The 13,863-nt window shown below is 31.2% G+C and overlaps 1 protein-coding gene across 8 annotated transcripts in view; it reads left to right on the forward strand.

The window, feature by feature from the left end:
- Window positions 1-52: 52 nt before the first annotated feature.
- The window catches only part of LOC129807517 (phospholipid-transporting ATPase IF-like), a 34,245-nt gene continuing 20,434 nt past the window's right edge, over window positions 53-13,863 (forward strand). For 3 of the 8 annotated variants that reach the window (XM_055856832.1, XM_055856836.1, XM_055856837.1), the window contains exons 1-2: window positions 53-280; window positions 11,643-11,850. In XM_055856832.1, the coding sequence (XP_055712807.1) occupies window positions 278-280; window positions 11,643-11,850 (211 nt within the window). In that variant the 5' untranslated portion in view covers window positions 53-277. Of the gene's footprint in view, window positions 281-3,176; window positions 3,682-9,735; window positions 11,564-11,642; window positions 11,851-13,863 lie in introns of those variants that run through there. The other 5 variants (XM_055856830.1, XM_055856833.1, XM_055856831.1 and 2 more) reach the window with 3 other exon arrangements.

Raw genomic sequence — 13,863 nt, forward strand, 5'->3', positions numbered from 1 at the left:
TTTTACTGATAATGAATATTGATACCCGATAAGTTTTGTGGAAATGCCACAATCATCAGTCTTAATTTGTGGTGCCGTTTATGTGGATGATGGAACACACAGGTTCTGCTTCAGCGTTAATTTTGCAATAATAACTTACCTTAGTGCCAAGAAATAGTTTCTGTGTTCAATTGAGGTGAAAATTGATCTAAGATGTTTTAGTGCTGACAATCGTTGTCACTGGTTTATCTTCAATTTGAGGATTATTAAGTTCCATCACAATACAACTTGCAGCAAAATGGTAATTATCTATTTAGGAAGTTAAATTGCTTAAAAGAATTAGTGAAATATATTTTTTGATTAATATCTTCCAATTTCTTTCAACTCAATTAAAATTTTAATACGAGTGAAATGGAATTCCCTGAGGAAAATAGCATTTTACAGAAAATCACCTTGAAAAGGAAAATTATCAAGTTAAGTGTTAATTAGAGCTCCTCTTAGAAGTATTTGAAACCTCTTGAGACAACGAGTCATTGAGAAACTTACCCATTCCAAAGTTTCAAGGTGCGGAAGTGGAAAAACTCCATAGTTCTGTCGAATTTTCCACCCATATCGTAATTCTCGCACGGCTGGAAATATTTTCCTCATCCAGAATACCTTCGATAAGACAATTTGTGCGATTTATCAACATTTTATATCATTTACGTACGGATTTGTGTAAATAAAAAAATCATATATTTATCCTATGTGCTTATTTGTCACTATCTGATAGGAATTTATAAAGTTTTTTTTTTAATTAAGTTCGCCATAAAATGAGAGTTTTCTTATGATTGATATATTTTTTTCTAAATGCTTTTGTTTTCTAAAAAAAAATAATTAATTTACACCGGATAATCTTAGGGTAAGTGTGCCAAATTCCGACCAGCTTGCAATTTCGGCCACCTTTTTTGTTCCTCGAATTTCCATGAACTTTTAGTACGTACTCTAGAGATTATAGAATGCAGAATAACAAAAAATGTAGCTTTGACAAACAAGATGACGGAAAAAGATATTGGAAGGATTCCCGAAGGGCAAGGAACTATGAGAATGAAGGTGGCCGAAATAGGGTACCAAAGCTATGTCTATGTTTTTATTCATTTTAAAATGTATTAAGAATGATTATAGAGTAAATAAAGACGGTAAACTCTTTACAAGGTTCCAAGCAACACGCTTTATGAAAAAGGAATAAAAAAATCAATTTGAATTTAAAATATTACATTTCAAACTTAGGACTTTGATGCTTGCATGCAACTATGCCGAAATTTGGTACACTTACCCTATATATTTTAGCAAAAGAAATCAATTATCATGTTTTTCAAATGCAAAACTGATTTTCGTTAAGTGTATTAATAAGAAATTTGTCTTATTTATTTATTTTATTTCTAAATGATATCGACATCATTCGTAATCTTACCAATATTCTATAAATTATTAAATGTTCCAGCGACATACATATATGCAACAAAATGAAAGAATATTTTTTTCTAACAATTCCAATTATAAATCTAAATCTATGTCACTATATTATTTAAACTTATTTCTTTCCATTTTTGTTAAATAACGTCAATTTCACTCTAAAGTGATAATAAGCGACCGGTTCATCTACTTTGAATTTCTACTCGTATTACTTTAAAATTATGTTAAGGAGGAAGCCTAAATATTATAAGTTTAAATATTATAAAATTTCAAAATCCAATTCAATTCCGAATATACAGAGAAGACGAAAGCAAAGGACCCCATAGCAGATTTGCAAGCGCTCGGGAGAATATCCAAAATTTTGAAGTGCATTTTCATCACTTCTAATTTTTACGATTTTGTCAAATTGGCGGGAAAGATTAAGAAAAAAAACTTATTGACTTAATGAAACGAATAATGGTTTATTTTCTTTAATTTTAAGTTCTCTTTTTGTTGAACAAAAATAATTGTTGTAAACTTATTTTTCTGTGTTTTGCAGCATGTTAAGGTCAAAATGTTGCCCAAAAAATGCATTTTTTTTTCAATACTAAAAAAGGTTGTGAATAACACGACTTTCTTTCTCTTTCAAAGAAATTTGCAAAAAATAGATAAGTTTTGGCCTTCTATTTCAAACTTCCGCCTAAAACCGTGATAATACGATCTTTATGTTAAACTTATTTTATTCTCCATAATACTGGAAACCTCACGTAGTAGGTTTGATGTATAAGATACATACAAGAATTCTTAAGTTTAAAACTCTCAATCTTTTTCGATTAGCTACGAAAAAACGATTACTGACTGTGTTGATAATCTCTTGATGACTCACTAAACTTTTACTGACAAATTCCCTGACGTTCATTATCAAATTATGAGAGGTGATTGATTAAATTCTAAAAGAGATTATAGTAAAAGTTGCATACAAAAAAAAGTTTTTTTCAGGGAAAATTTATTTTTATTCTTTTTTCACTTTAATTGATTAATTGGTGTACCATGCACAAAAATGTAATAAACAGAAAATTTACCAGTACTAATCAAATGAGGAAGACGCGCTTAGGGTGGCTTAAGTAAATTTTCATGGTTAAAGTTTGGGCCGTATAATTCCACTTTTTCCACAAAATCGATGAGCTTTGTGGAGTCTTGACTGATAACATATCACCTGAATCGTGTAGAAGGGAATTTCTCCGAAAAACACATCATCTATCGCCACTTGAGCTTTTGGAAAAAAAAACACAGACGCCAGTATATATTTTTGCCTCAACATTGAGGAGTTTATTGTCGAGGTCTGGCCATTCTTATCAAGACTCCTGTGTGCATCATATGCTGCACAGCATGTGCTGAATATTTTTTCGAATTTTCATTATGAGACATAACGATCACTGAAGGAGTGCAATGTTCTCGCGCAAGAGGTGCTCGTTGTGAAGAAATTTGCTTAAAAATTTTCGTCATGTTGACAATTGTATTATGTGATAAAATGGTGCGAATGGGCTATGGAATGGCCAAAGAAAAACGACGCGTTTTTTTTGCTCCACGCCAAATTATTGCTTGACAATTAAAGATGAATTAACACTTCCCTCTCGAAGAGTTTATTTTGTGCTTTGGCGACAGTGTTGCTTGTTCGGAGCTCAAACACTGATCTTCAGAAGATCGCCAACCGCTTAACTCTTCAGACACATTTTTGGGAGGCTTTTCATTCCACATAGTGTTCAATCGTGGTCGAAGTGGAACACATGTTCAATAGTTTGTGAGAAGCTGGTGGTGTCCCAAGGACGGCAATAATTAGTGATTAGTTGTACGAAAAGAGAGAAACAAGGGAAACATTGTTATGGATTACTTTTAATATTCGCATTGGAAATTCTTGGTGTGTCTCACAGTGATCTTTTGCCAGTTGATCCGGAAGTACTATTGCGCGTTTCAAAACTCTCACTGGAGAAATCCAACACGAAATAGTCAAAGAAAACACAAAATCTTCTCAATGCTGCTCAGCAGTTCTTGTGACTTTGCGTGCTGTGATGTTAGTGTGGATAAGTGGCTTAAATTGTGGACAACGTCAAAAATTTACCATTATAGTTCGAGGCTGGGCACAATTTTAATTGACCCAGCGAATATAAACATTCTAGAGAGAAGGATCAAGTAGAAATCTGCCCGGAGACTCCAATGAAACACTTCTCTCTCGAAAACACGTTTATGTTCTTATGGAAATTTCTCAATGTAAGTAAATCCTCTGGGAAGACATTCTGGTGTAACATCATCTTTACGTGTCACGTGACTAAGTCACGTGACAACTAAAGTTATGTGAATCAAAATTCCTACTCTACACATCCTCAAAAAATAGCAATTTTTTGTCATATACAAAGTTACTCTGAAGAGCTCTAAAGTGGGTATTATGTCCCTTAAATGGGATACTTTTGAAATTTGGTGGCAACAAAAAAAAGGAAAGAGACCCTTAATAGGATTAGCTGTGTAGGTGTTACTATAAGAATCACTCTAATCCTCTCAGTTGTTTGCAGAGAAGTCCATTGAGGGCAACAAATAGTGCTAATTCCATTTTCCTCAATATATATATTCCTTAAACTTTCCGTCTGGGTAGACGTTTTTGTGCGATACAATCCAATTCTTGTAATGCTCCATGTATTTACAGACGATTTTTCATGGAATATTTAATCCAATTGGACATACTAAATAATAAACGTATGTGTTTCAGAGTAATACAAACAAATAGCTTATGATTTTGGATTCTCAAAAGACTATAAAGTTTTTATATGAGAACATAAAGGTTCTTTTTAGAAGTTATAAAGAGCCTAATTAACTAAAAATTTAACTTTGATTACATGTCAATAATACGAGAATTTACATATGACATAATCATATGTTCTGAATTACAAAAAAAAAAACTTGAGACAGGTAAATAGAACATTCAAAATAAATTATAGTGAAATGTGGTGAAAAATTTGAATTTTCCAATTTAATATAAATGGTTTTAATAAGGCATTCAATATTGAGCTTGTGTTTAAATATAGGTTGAAGTAACCCCTTTTGGCCATATAAATACTTTTGGACATCTAAAATAAAATAACTAATTCATTACATTTATGAATAAGTGTAACTTTAACACGCTTAATATGCTTCATTCTAATATTTACATATTCTAATATTTATATATTAGTCATTATATCTCGTATTTAATTAAGAACCATTTTAAAACAAGTGCCCAAAACTACTTAAACTACTTAAAGGAAAAAAAAAATTTTCAATTCTATTTACAAAAAAAAATCTTAAAAATCCCATATATACATTAAAATAGATATTGCTTCAAAGCACCTCTGTACATCAATTCATTTTATTCTTACACCAATTTCAACTTACGAGGCCATTAAAGTTTAAAGTGCCCAAAGGGCTGATTCCTACCCTATCACGAAATAAGTAAATTCAAATAAATTGATTTATTATTTATCATAATCTATAGCAATATAAATCTTTGAATTATAAAATCAAATAGGGTAAGTGTGTCAAATTCCGGCCAGCTTGCAATTTCGGCCACCTTTTTTGTTCCTCGAATTTCCATGAACTTTTAGATTTTACGTACTCTAGAGATTATACAATGCAAAAGAATAACAAAAAATGTAGCTTCGACAAACGAGACAAAGACATTGGAAGAATTCCCGAAGGGAATGAGAAATGAGGAATGAAGGTGAGAATGAAGGTGGCCGAAATAGGGCACCAAAGCTATGTCTATATTTTTATTCATTTTAAAATGTATTAAGAATTATTTTAGAGTAAATGAAAACGCTAAACTGTTCACAAGGTTCCAAGCAACACTCTTTCAGAAGAAAGAATAAAAAAACTCAATTTGAATTTAAAATATTACATTTCAAACTTGAGACTTTGACGCTTGCATGCAACTATGCCGAAATTTGGCACACTTACCCTAATCCCTTTACGTTTTCTTTCACTCATTTTATAGACGATTCACAATCCAGTTACAGATTTTAGATTTAGACGTTTATAGTAAAATATATAAATCATAAATCCAATATATAAATCGTATAAATCGCAAAATATCTGCTCGTATTCAGATATAAATATTGTATGATTTGTAAATTCTTTATAGCTTTTCACATTAATTTTCAGAAAAATAGGATTTATATTTATTCAAATAATGAAATTAAATTTTGGATTTTTATGAAATTTTATTCTTGATTTTTTCACTTTTCTATCAGGCTTTATATTTCAAATTTCAGTTTATGAATTATCCCATATATTTTTTATATCTGTGACATAATAATTCTAAAGTAATTCTATATAGGTAAATTATAAAGTCTAGCGCTTCCTTGAACGCTTCACGTACGAAACCAGTCCAGCTTGTGAACTACATAATTAAATTTAAAAGCAACTTTGAAAAAGTTAGAATAAAAAAATCTTGAACAAGAAAAATATCCTAGTTTAAAACTAAAGACTTTATACAATGCGCCTTTTCTTACTTCATTTCGCATTTTTTTTTGAAGCCAAGCAACGAAAGGATTTCAAAAAATTGACACATTAAAAATAACCTGCAAATGGCAGGAATGGGTAAATTCAATGCTCTTTTATATGGGATAGCTAACTAAAAAATTTTAACAAAATATTGATAAACAATCTGAAGCTAGTTTTCTTGTATAAAGTTGAAGGGTTTGCGATAGGTCTATCGAAGATTGGATAAAAATTATACAAAGTTCATATTATAAAAATACAACATTTGAACAATATTTTTTTTTAATTTGTACTTAAAAATTTTAAAAATTACCCATTGATTGAATCCTAATCTTTGGAGATCTTTTTGCAAAAACTACATTTGCGATAGTAAGCAAAACTCTTATTTGTAAATTCGTCTGAAATAAAAGAAAAAGATATGTATTCCCTTTTGCAACTGAGTAAAACTCGTATTTGAACGAAGGATTTTTGGAAAAAATTAAATTAGAATTTTTGGGAGATTTTTTTTTTTAAAAAGGACAATTTATACGACATGTTTCAGATCGTGTTTCGTCTTGTAAAGTAAGTTGTCATCAAGAAAAGAAAAATCGTTCGATTGAATACTGAAACAGTTTTATCTTAGGAAAACCATACAAAATTGCAATGAAACCTGTGCATTACTTTTTTGGGAAATTTTGCCTCTATACTAGTTTGAAAATTTATGTTTTCTAAAAGAAAACTATTAAATTTTACGCTTTCAACTGATACATATATTACTAAAGGTTTTATCTCTTATTTATTCCGATTAATTTCAAACTTCAGAATGTATTTTTGTATAAATCTCAAGCAATTTTTTTTACGACCAGAAGAGCTGAGAAACGTCTTCTAAATTTCCCTATTCGGATTAAATCTGTGGAAATGAAATGGACTAAAGCTATAAAATATCTTGGTATGATTTGGATCCCAAGCTAACGTACAAAGACCATATTAATTGTACTATAAATAAGTCACTAAAGGCCCTTAGAATAGTTTAACTGTTGAACAATAGGAAATCGAAACTCTTCACCAAATTATTCGAAATAAATTCTTAAAAATTATCTACAAGAAACTATGGGACTTCTCTAGTATAAAATTTCATTAGATTGCCAAAACTCCCTTTTTATAAGCCCAAATTTCTTTAACATTGGGACCAATTTTCTTCAAAAATTGCTTTTTTGAAGGAAATTGAATGCAGTGCTGCGGGTGTAAATTTTGTCAAAAATGCGATTATTGATAAAAATTACTCCTAATGTGTAGAGGCCTTAATGCAAAACCTCGATTGTAAATAAATTTTTAAATAGCATCATTTGTATAAAACACATAGGGTAAGTGTGCCAAATTCCGGCCAGTTTGCAATTTCGGCCATATTTTTTGTTCCTCGAATTTCCATGAATTTTTAGTTTTGGGATACTCTTGAGATTGTACAATGCAAAAAAAAAAACAAAAAATGTCGCTTCGACGAGCAAGATAATCTGCAAAAGACATTGAAAAAATTCTGGAAGGACAAGGAACTATGAGAATGAAGGTGGACGAAATAGGCCACCAATGCTATATCTACATTTTTATTCATTTTAAAATGTATTAAGAATGAGAGAAAATAAAAATGATAAGCTGTCTGCAAGGTTCCAAGCAACACATAAAAGAGTAACAAAAATATTCAATTTATATTAAAAATATTACATTTCAAACTTGAGACTTTGTCGATTGCATGCAACTATGCCGAAATTTGGCACACTTACCCTATCTGTCTCATATTAAAATCAGTAGGGGAGACCGGGGTACAATTAGCCAGGGGCAGAAGTAGACAGTGGATTTTTCTCGGTTCCCTTAAAATGTACCTTGAGCAAAGTATTTTTTAATGAAAGTAAGAACACATCCCCATATTCCCAGAAATATTTATAAGTCTGATCCTGTTATCCTAGAATTTAGAAGCATTTTTATAAAATGGGTATAAAACTGCAGTTTTGATGTTTCAGTTTTTGGACCAGCATTTGGTTTTCTGAGTTTGTAGTCAAGATTTCATAGTTTTACCTCGTTTCTGGTTTCATAAACCTAATTAAAAAATATTTTTCACTTTGATAATAATTATCCAATTTTTTATATAAGATGAAAAACACTAAAACAGCCCTCGGGGCAGTTGTAGACACTCTTTCGTGGCCGGATAAAACTATCAATGATTTTTCACTAATACATGGATAATTGTTAGATGAAAGAGTACTATTGATATTCCAAGCAATATTGCCATTCGGATGAAAAATTTGTGAGATAGATTTTTTCAGGATATTTTCATCAATTTTGCCGCAATTACAAAAATGTCATAAAAAAGTCGGCTAAAGTCTTTTTCATTAGGTTTAAGTTACATATTTAGTATCAGTGGGCTTCAGTGGATCAAGTGAAATAAAACTTGGTATTTCCAGTTTTAAAATTTCGTCTGGAAAACTGGTGGCAAATAGCACCCCGAAAGTGGCTAAATCTACCCAGGCCGGGGCAGGTGTAGCCAATGTGTCATACTTTTTTCATTATCCTCTCTAGAAAAAGCCAAGGATTTGAGAGCTCTGAACTATACGGTTTTATACAGCCAATATCTTAATGCTACTTATGAAACATAAAAACATTAGACAAACTTTATCATTTTTTCACAAATCATGCGCGAAAAAAAAGCTTCATTTGCTGGCTAATTCTACCCCTGTCTCCCCTAAAGCACAATATTATCTCGTCCTTAATACATTTTACTTAATTTCTTATTTTCTTATATAATTCAATTATTCTTTACAATGTATTTAAAGTTGAAGCAAGTCAATCATTTAGAACACTTACTATAGGTAAATATGTATGTTGTAAATGTGCAAAAGGTAGCTCAATAAAAACTTTCTTTAAAAGTAATTTTGAATCGTAGAATTCTTAGACCCAAGTAACCTCTTGAGTCTCAAGTTCTCAATGTTCTATAAACTGATAAATTTAATGATTTATGTACTTTCTCGAGTATACAAAAATATACATATCACACTAATATTTGAAGGGTTATTGTTTATCATTTTTAACAATTTATTTTTATCATTTATGTACAAAAAAAACTGAATTTTTTATACATAAGAAAATTTAAATGAAAATCTAGGAATATCTTTTTCAATGTCCTGTTCAAAGGATGATAATTGATGATTTAAATTTAAATGGATTAGTAGGGGGGAAGGTAGGGTTACATTGAAAACGATATTCTTCGCATATTTATAAAGAATGCTGGGTTTTAACGTAATAAAACAATTATTGCATATCTAAATTAAATTATTTCTAATACTAGCTTGTTTTAGAAATATGCGACAAATAATGTTTTCCATAAATCTCCAATTTAAATGTAGCCCCATCTCCCCCTACATGATTTATCATTTATTGCGTTCAATCAAAAATTTAGAATTTTTTTTTTACCAAAGTATTGAAGGCACTAAAAAGGGGTTTCCTCTGTCCTCCTTCCGGTAGAATAACATTATGAGAATAAAATTTAAATTATATCTCTAAATTCGATAAAACGCTACTTACAACTTTTTCCAGAGGTAAGGAAGGTAAATATTTGTTGATACAAAAATTTATGTTCCTTAAGCTATCCAGAATAATATTCTTATCGAAAAATGTTGAAAAATGCATAATTTTTAATACAAAATAGCAAAAAATGTAAAAAAGTAAGAGTGGTATATTTCAGGACAGTTGGGTATTTCGGGACAGACAAAAGTCGCTATTATGCAAATAAACTTCACCAAGCCTGATTATTTACCTTTAAGTAGAAGTTCTAAACTTCACTCTTTCATAAAAATTTTGTTTAAATTTCACTTTTAAAGTGATTTAAATCGAAAAAAACTAAGCACTGTTTGTGTTGACGTCTGCAAAATTGACCACACTGAAAATCTTGTAAATAGTGAAATGTGACACTCATAATTCACGCATATTTTATGCTTTAAATTAAATAAAATTTCAGAAGTTTTATGTTTATCTGATACGTAAAGAGCTTAATATTTCATATAGAACTTAAATATAATTAGAAAGCAAATATTTATAAGATTTTTGATATGTCCCTTTTATACCCATATTATGTCTCGAAAAGCACTTTGTCCAGAAATACCACACGTTACCCTATGTTTTAACCCTTTTTTAGATCAAATACGTCAATGAAAATGATCTTTGCTTTGAGACTTTAAATAATCTCAGTTGTTCTTTTTATCACAATTTTCTTAATTAATGCCGTTAATTGTTAAAAATAGGGGGGAGCTGGGGCTACTTTGAGCTGTGGGGCTAGATTCTTATACCTACTCTTTCGTATATTTCTAATGGAAGCGAGGCCTTATAATAAATTATTTTATTTAGTTCCGCAATCGTATTGTAAAGCTAAATTATGTCACGATAAAGCCAAGTTTCCTTTAGAAATGAATGAAAAAATCGCATATCAATGTAGCTCCACAGCTCACCCCCTCCCCTTATTTGAAAAATCTTCAATTAATACATTATAATTTCATGAATGAGTATCTTCTGTTATGGACTAATTTTTGAGAAGCACTGAACTAGTAAACATTTTTCTATTCGTTACATTCATCACTTAAATTGTTGTGTATAACATGAATGGTTGATATTCAATTGGGATTGTTTTACGGAAAATTACACAAAAATTCACACAAAATTATTGACATTACTCTCATGAACAGTTTTGGGGAAGCAGTTATGTGGGAGAAAATTAGAAGAGAAACTGGTTCTGGGGGTTCTGGGATATACATATATAGGAAATTCTTGAATGGCTTGTGTGAAACACTCCTTCTTGTCTTGCAATCAATTCATCGAATGATTCTAAATCATGGAGCAAATATTGGAGAGTAATATTAGAGTTATAACAGTGCTGAGATTGTGGTTGCACATTGTGATTTCACGACTGATTGAGTGTATTGTGTTGCGAAGGAGGGAGAAGCGATAGATTAGGTGGTCGCCACTGATAACACTTTGCCACTTTTTATCCAAGATTCAGTTGATTTTGGGGAGGAGGTCGCGCAACAGGTGGTTCGTTTGAGTGCCAAAATTTTGTTCCGATACTCCATTCAGGGGGTTTATTATACCGTTTTTTTTTTCGGGAGTGGCAGCAGTCAAAGGACCTCCGATTTCTGGTTTTGGCCCAGGGTCTAAGGTTGAACAAATATCAAACACCTGTGGCACCCGTGTATTATTTGGTCGAGTGCGCGGAAATTACCAACTCAATGTGCTTCACAACAGACCTGAAAATATGTTGCTTTTTGTAGAATAATTGTATTTGGCCAACTCATTCTTACACAGTGAATTGAAGATATATTGATGTTGTGTTCTGTGAGGGAGGAAGAGAAATGAAAAGTCTCTGCGTATTTCGAATTGATGTTTCCAAGCTTGCCCAGGGCAATGGGAAGTTTTTGTGAAAAGGGTTGAATTGATTTTGAATTTCATTTGAAAAAAAAAAGAATAAATTGATGCTCAATGTCAATTAAAGTGCATTGCTTCTGCAAAAAAGAGGGATTCAGTTGCATTTGGCGTGGAAAAGTGCAGATGAATTATGTCACTTTCCGTTGGAACAGTCTACACGAGACCTTGGTTCTGGAAGAAGGTCTCTTATATGCGTCTGCCAATTAGTAGCTATATATGTCTCTGTGCAAGAGTTTTCACATGTTGATTTTTCTCAACAGGGAAATCGCGTCGCAGTTCAAGGAGATTCCCTCACAATCCACATCGGAGGCGATCAGAATGACAAGAAGGCCTTCGCTAAGCGCAAAAATCGCATCAAATCCACCAAATATACCCTCATCACCTTCCTACCGCAGAATTTACTCGAGCAATTCCGCCGAATTGCCAACTTTTACTTTCTTGTCATGACCACAATAGCACTTATTATTGGTAAGTTCTGCATGGGGATAGAGACATAGTTCAGGGGTTTATCATTCCTAACGGTTCAAATTGTTATCTTATCTTCGCGGAAAACTGGGACGAGTCACTATTGATAGTAGCGATAAGAATGAATCAGAAAGCAAATTTGGGTATTATGTAAGATTTTTTTATCGTAGATTCTTCCACATTTTCAGTTTGTAGATGTTTTAGGAATGTATTTTAAGATTTCAAAATATTCTTATGCTTGTTATCAAAATTCCACCTCAAATTGACGTGAGGCAAAAAAGTTTATTGAAGCGATAAATTTGAAATATTCTCTTTAACCATCATATCAAAAATACATTTTAAAAATCCTTGTTAATGTCTAGGACGATAATAATTTATGACGATTTTATTAATGATTTATATCTTATTAAATTGCAGTTCAAGACGGATCTGTTAGTTTTTTTTTAATTAATTAAAAAAATAATTTTATTAATTTTAATTTTAAATTTAAATTTTTAAATATTTTTTTTATTAATTTTAATTAATTTTATTAATTTAAGCTGTGAAAAGAATAAACCTCGTGGTTTTCGAAATCCACAAACAGTGGTCTCTGCCAAACTTTGATCAATAAATCTTCACTAAACTCGCAGAGATCAAAATGATACTTATCTAATGGCCTCTACACAACAGGAGAAATTAGTGTCAATACTGAAAGGTTTTTCCTACACAAGTGTAGGGAATGTGCTTCATGGACATAATTTTGTCTAGTATGTAGAGTGCATAAGAAAAACTCTTCAATATGGACATAAATCTATCTAGTGTGTAGAGGCCATAAAAAATAATTATTTTACACAGAAAAAAAATATTTTGTAAAATTGTTCGTAAATGTTTGTGAAATCCTATGGCAGACTTACGAAATGCTCGTAAATTGTCTAACCCACAAACAAGTTCGTAATATTTTGTACTTTTTTCACAAACATTGTTCGTAAAATGATTATTTGACGAACACTTGTACTTTTACAAACATTTGTTCGTAAATGTTCGTAAACACATAAAAAATGTTCGTATTTGTTCGTAAATTTTTGTTTGTCTGGCAAAAATTTAGGAACAAATGACAAAATTTTAAGAACATTTTTTGTGTGTTTACGAACATTTACGAACAATGTTTGTACAAATACAAAAAAATGTTTGTCAAATAATTATTTTACGAACAATGTTTGTGAAAAAGTACAAAATTTTACGAACTTGTTTGTGGGTTTTATGATTCACAAGCATTCCGTAAGTCCTCCATAGGATTTCACAAACATTTACGAACAATTTTACAAAATATTTTTTCTGTGTATTCTTTGTGTATCTGTGTACAAATACAGCCTTCCTTGTTAAGATACTTCAACTCAATAATACTTAGATTAACTAAACTTCCATGAAACACATACTTTTGCAACATTTTTTTCTCTGTACAACTTTCTTATAAATACTTATGGGAAATAAATGGGTGGTTTAATACTTCAGCGGTAAAACGGGACCCAAAAGCCCCGAAATACTCCTGGATCGACTATGTACGGACTGGAAGAGTACAATATCTGATGAGAACGGATTAAGTCCTTTTTCGCTTCTTCCAATTTTTATTTGCTCCAACGTTTCGGGAATACGATGTCCTTTGGTTACACTTAAAAAAACGAATATTCTAATTTTTATAAAAGTGTTACAAAAATAGTTCAAAACGTTTTGTAGACCTGGTGAGGGAGACATCGTATTTCTGAAACGTTGTAGTGAATAAAAATTTCTTAATCGTCTTAATTCATTCTGAACAGATAATATTTCTGGTTCATTGAGGAATATAGAGCATTACTAGTTAAACCGCATTGAAGCTTGATAGCACAACAATTGTGAACTATGTCAAGCTTACAATTTTATTAGCCGTATAGCATCATCATAATTTTTAACCGCTTATTTCTACTCGGGTAGAGGGCCCAGAACATCCATATTAACAGCCCATGCCTATCGATCCTCCGTCACTTCAGAAAAATGTTTACG

The sequence above is a fragment of the Phlebotomus papatasi genome, chromosome 3 (genome assembly GCF_024763615.1).
Source record: "Phlebotomus papatasi isolate M1 chromosome 3, Ppap_2.1, whole genome shotgun sequence".
NCBI lineage: Eukaryota > Metazoa > Arthropoda > Insecta > Diptera > Psychodidae > Phlebotomus > Phlebotomus papatasi.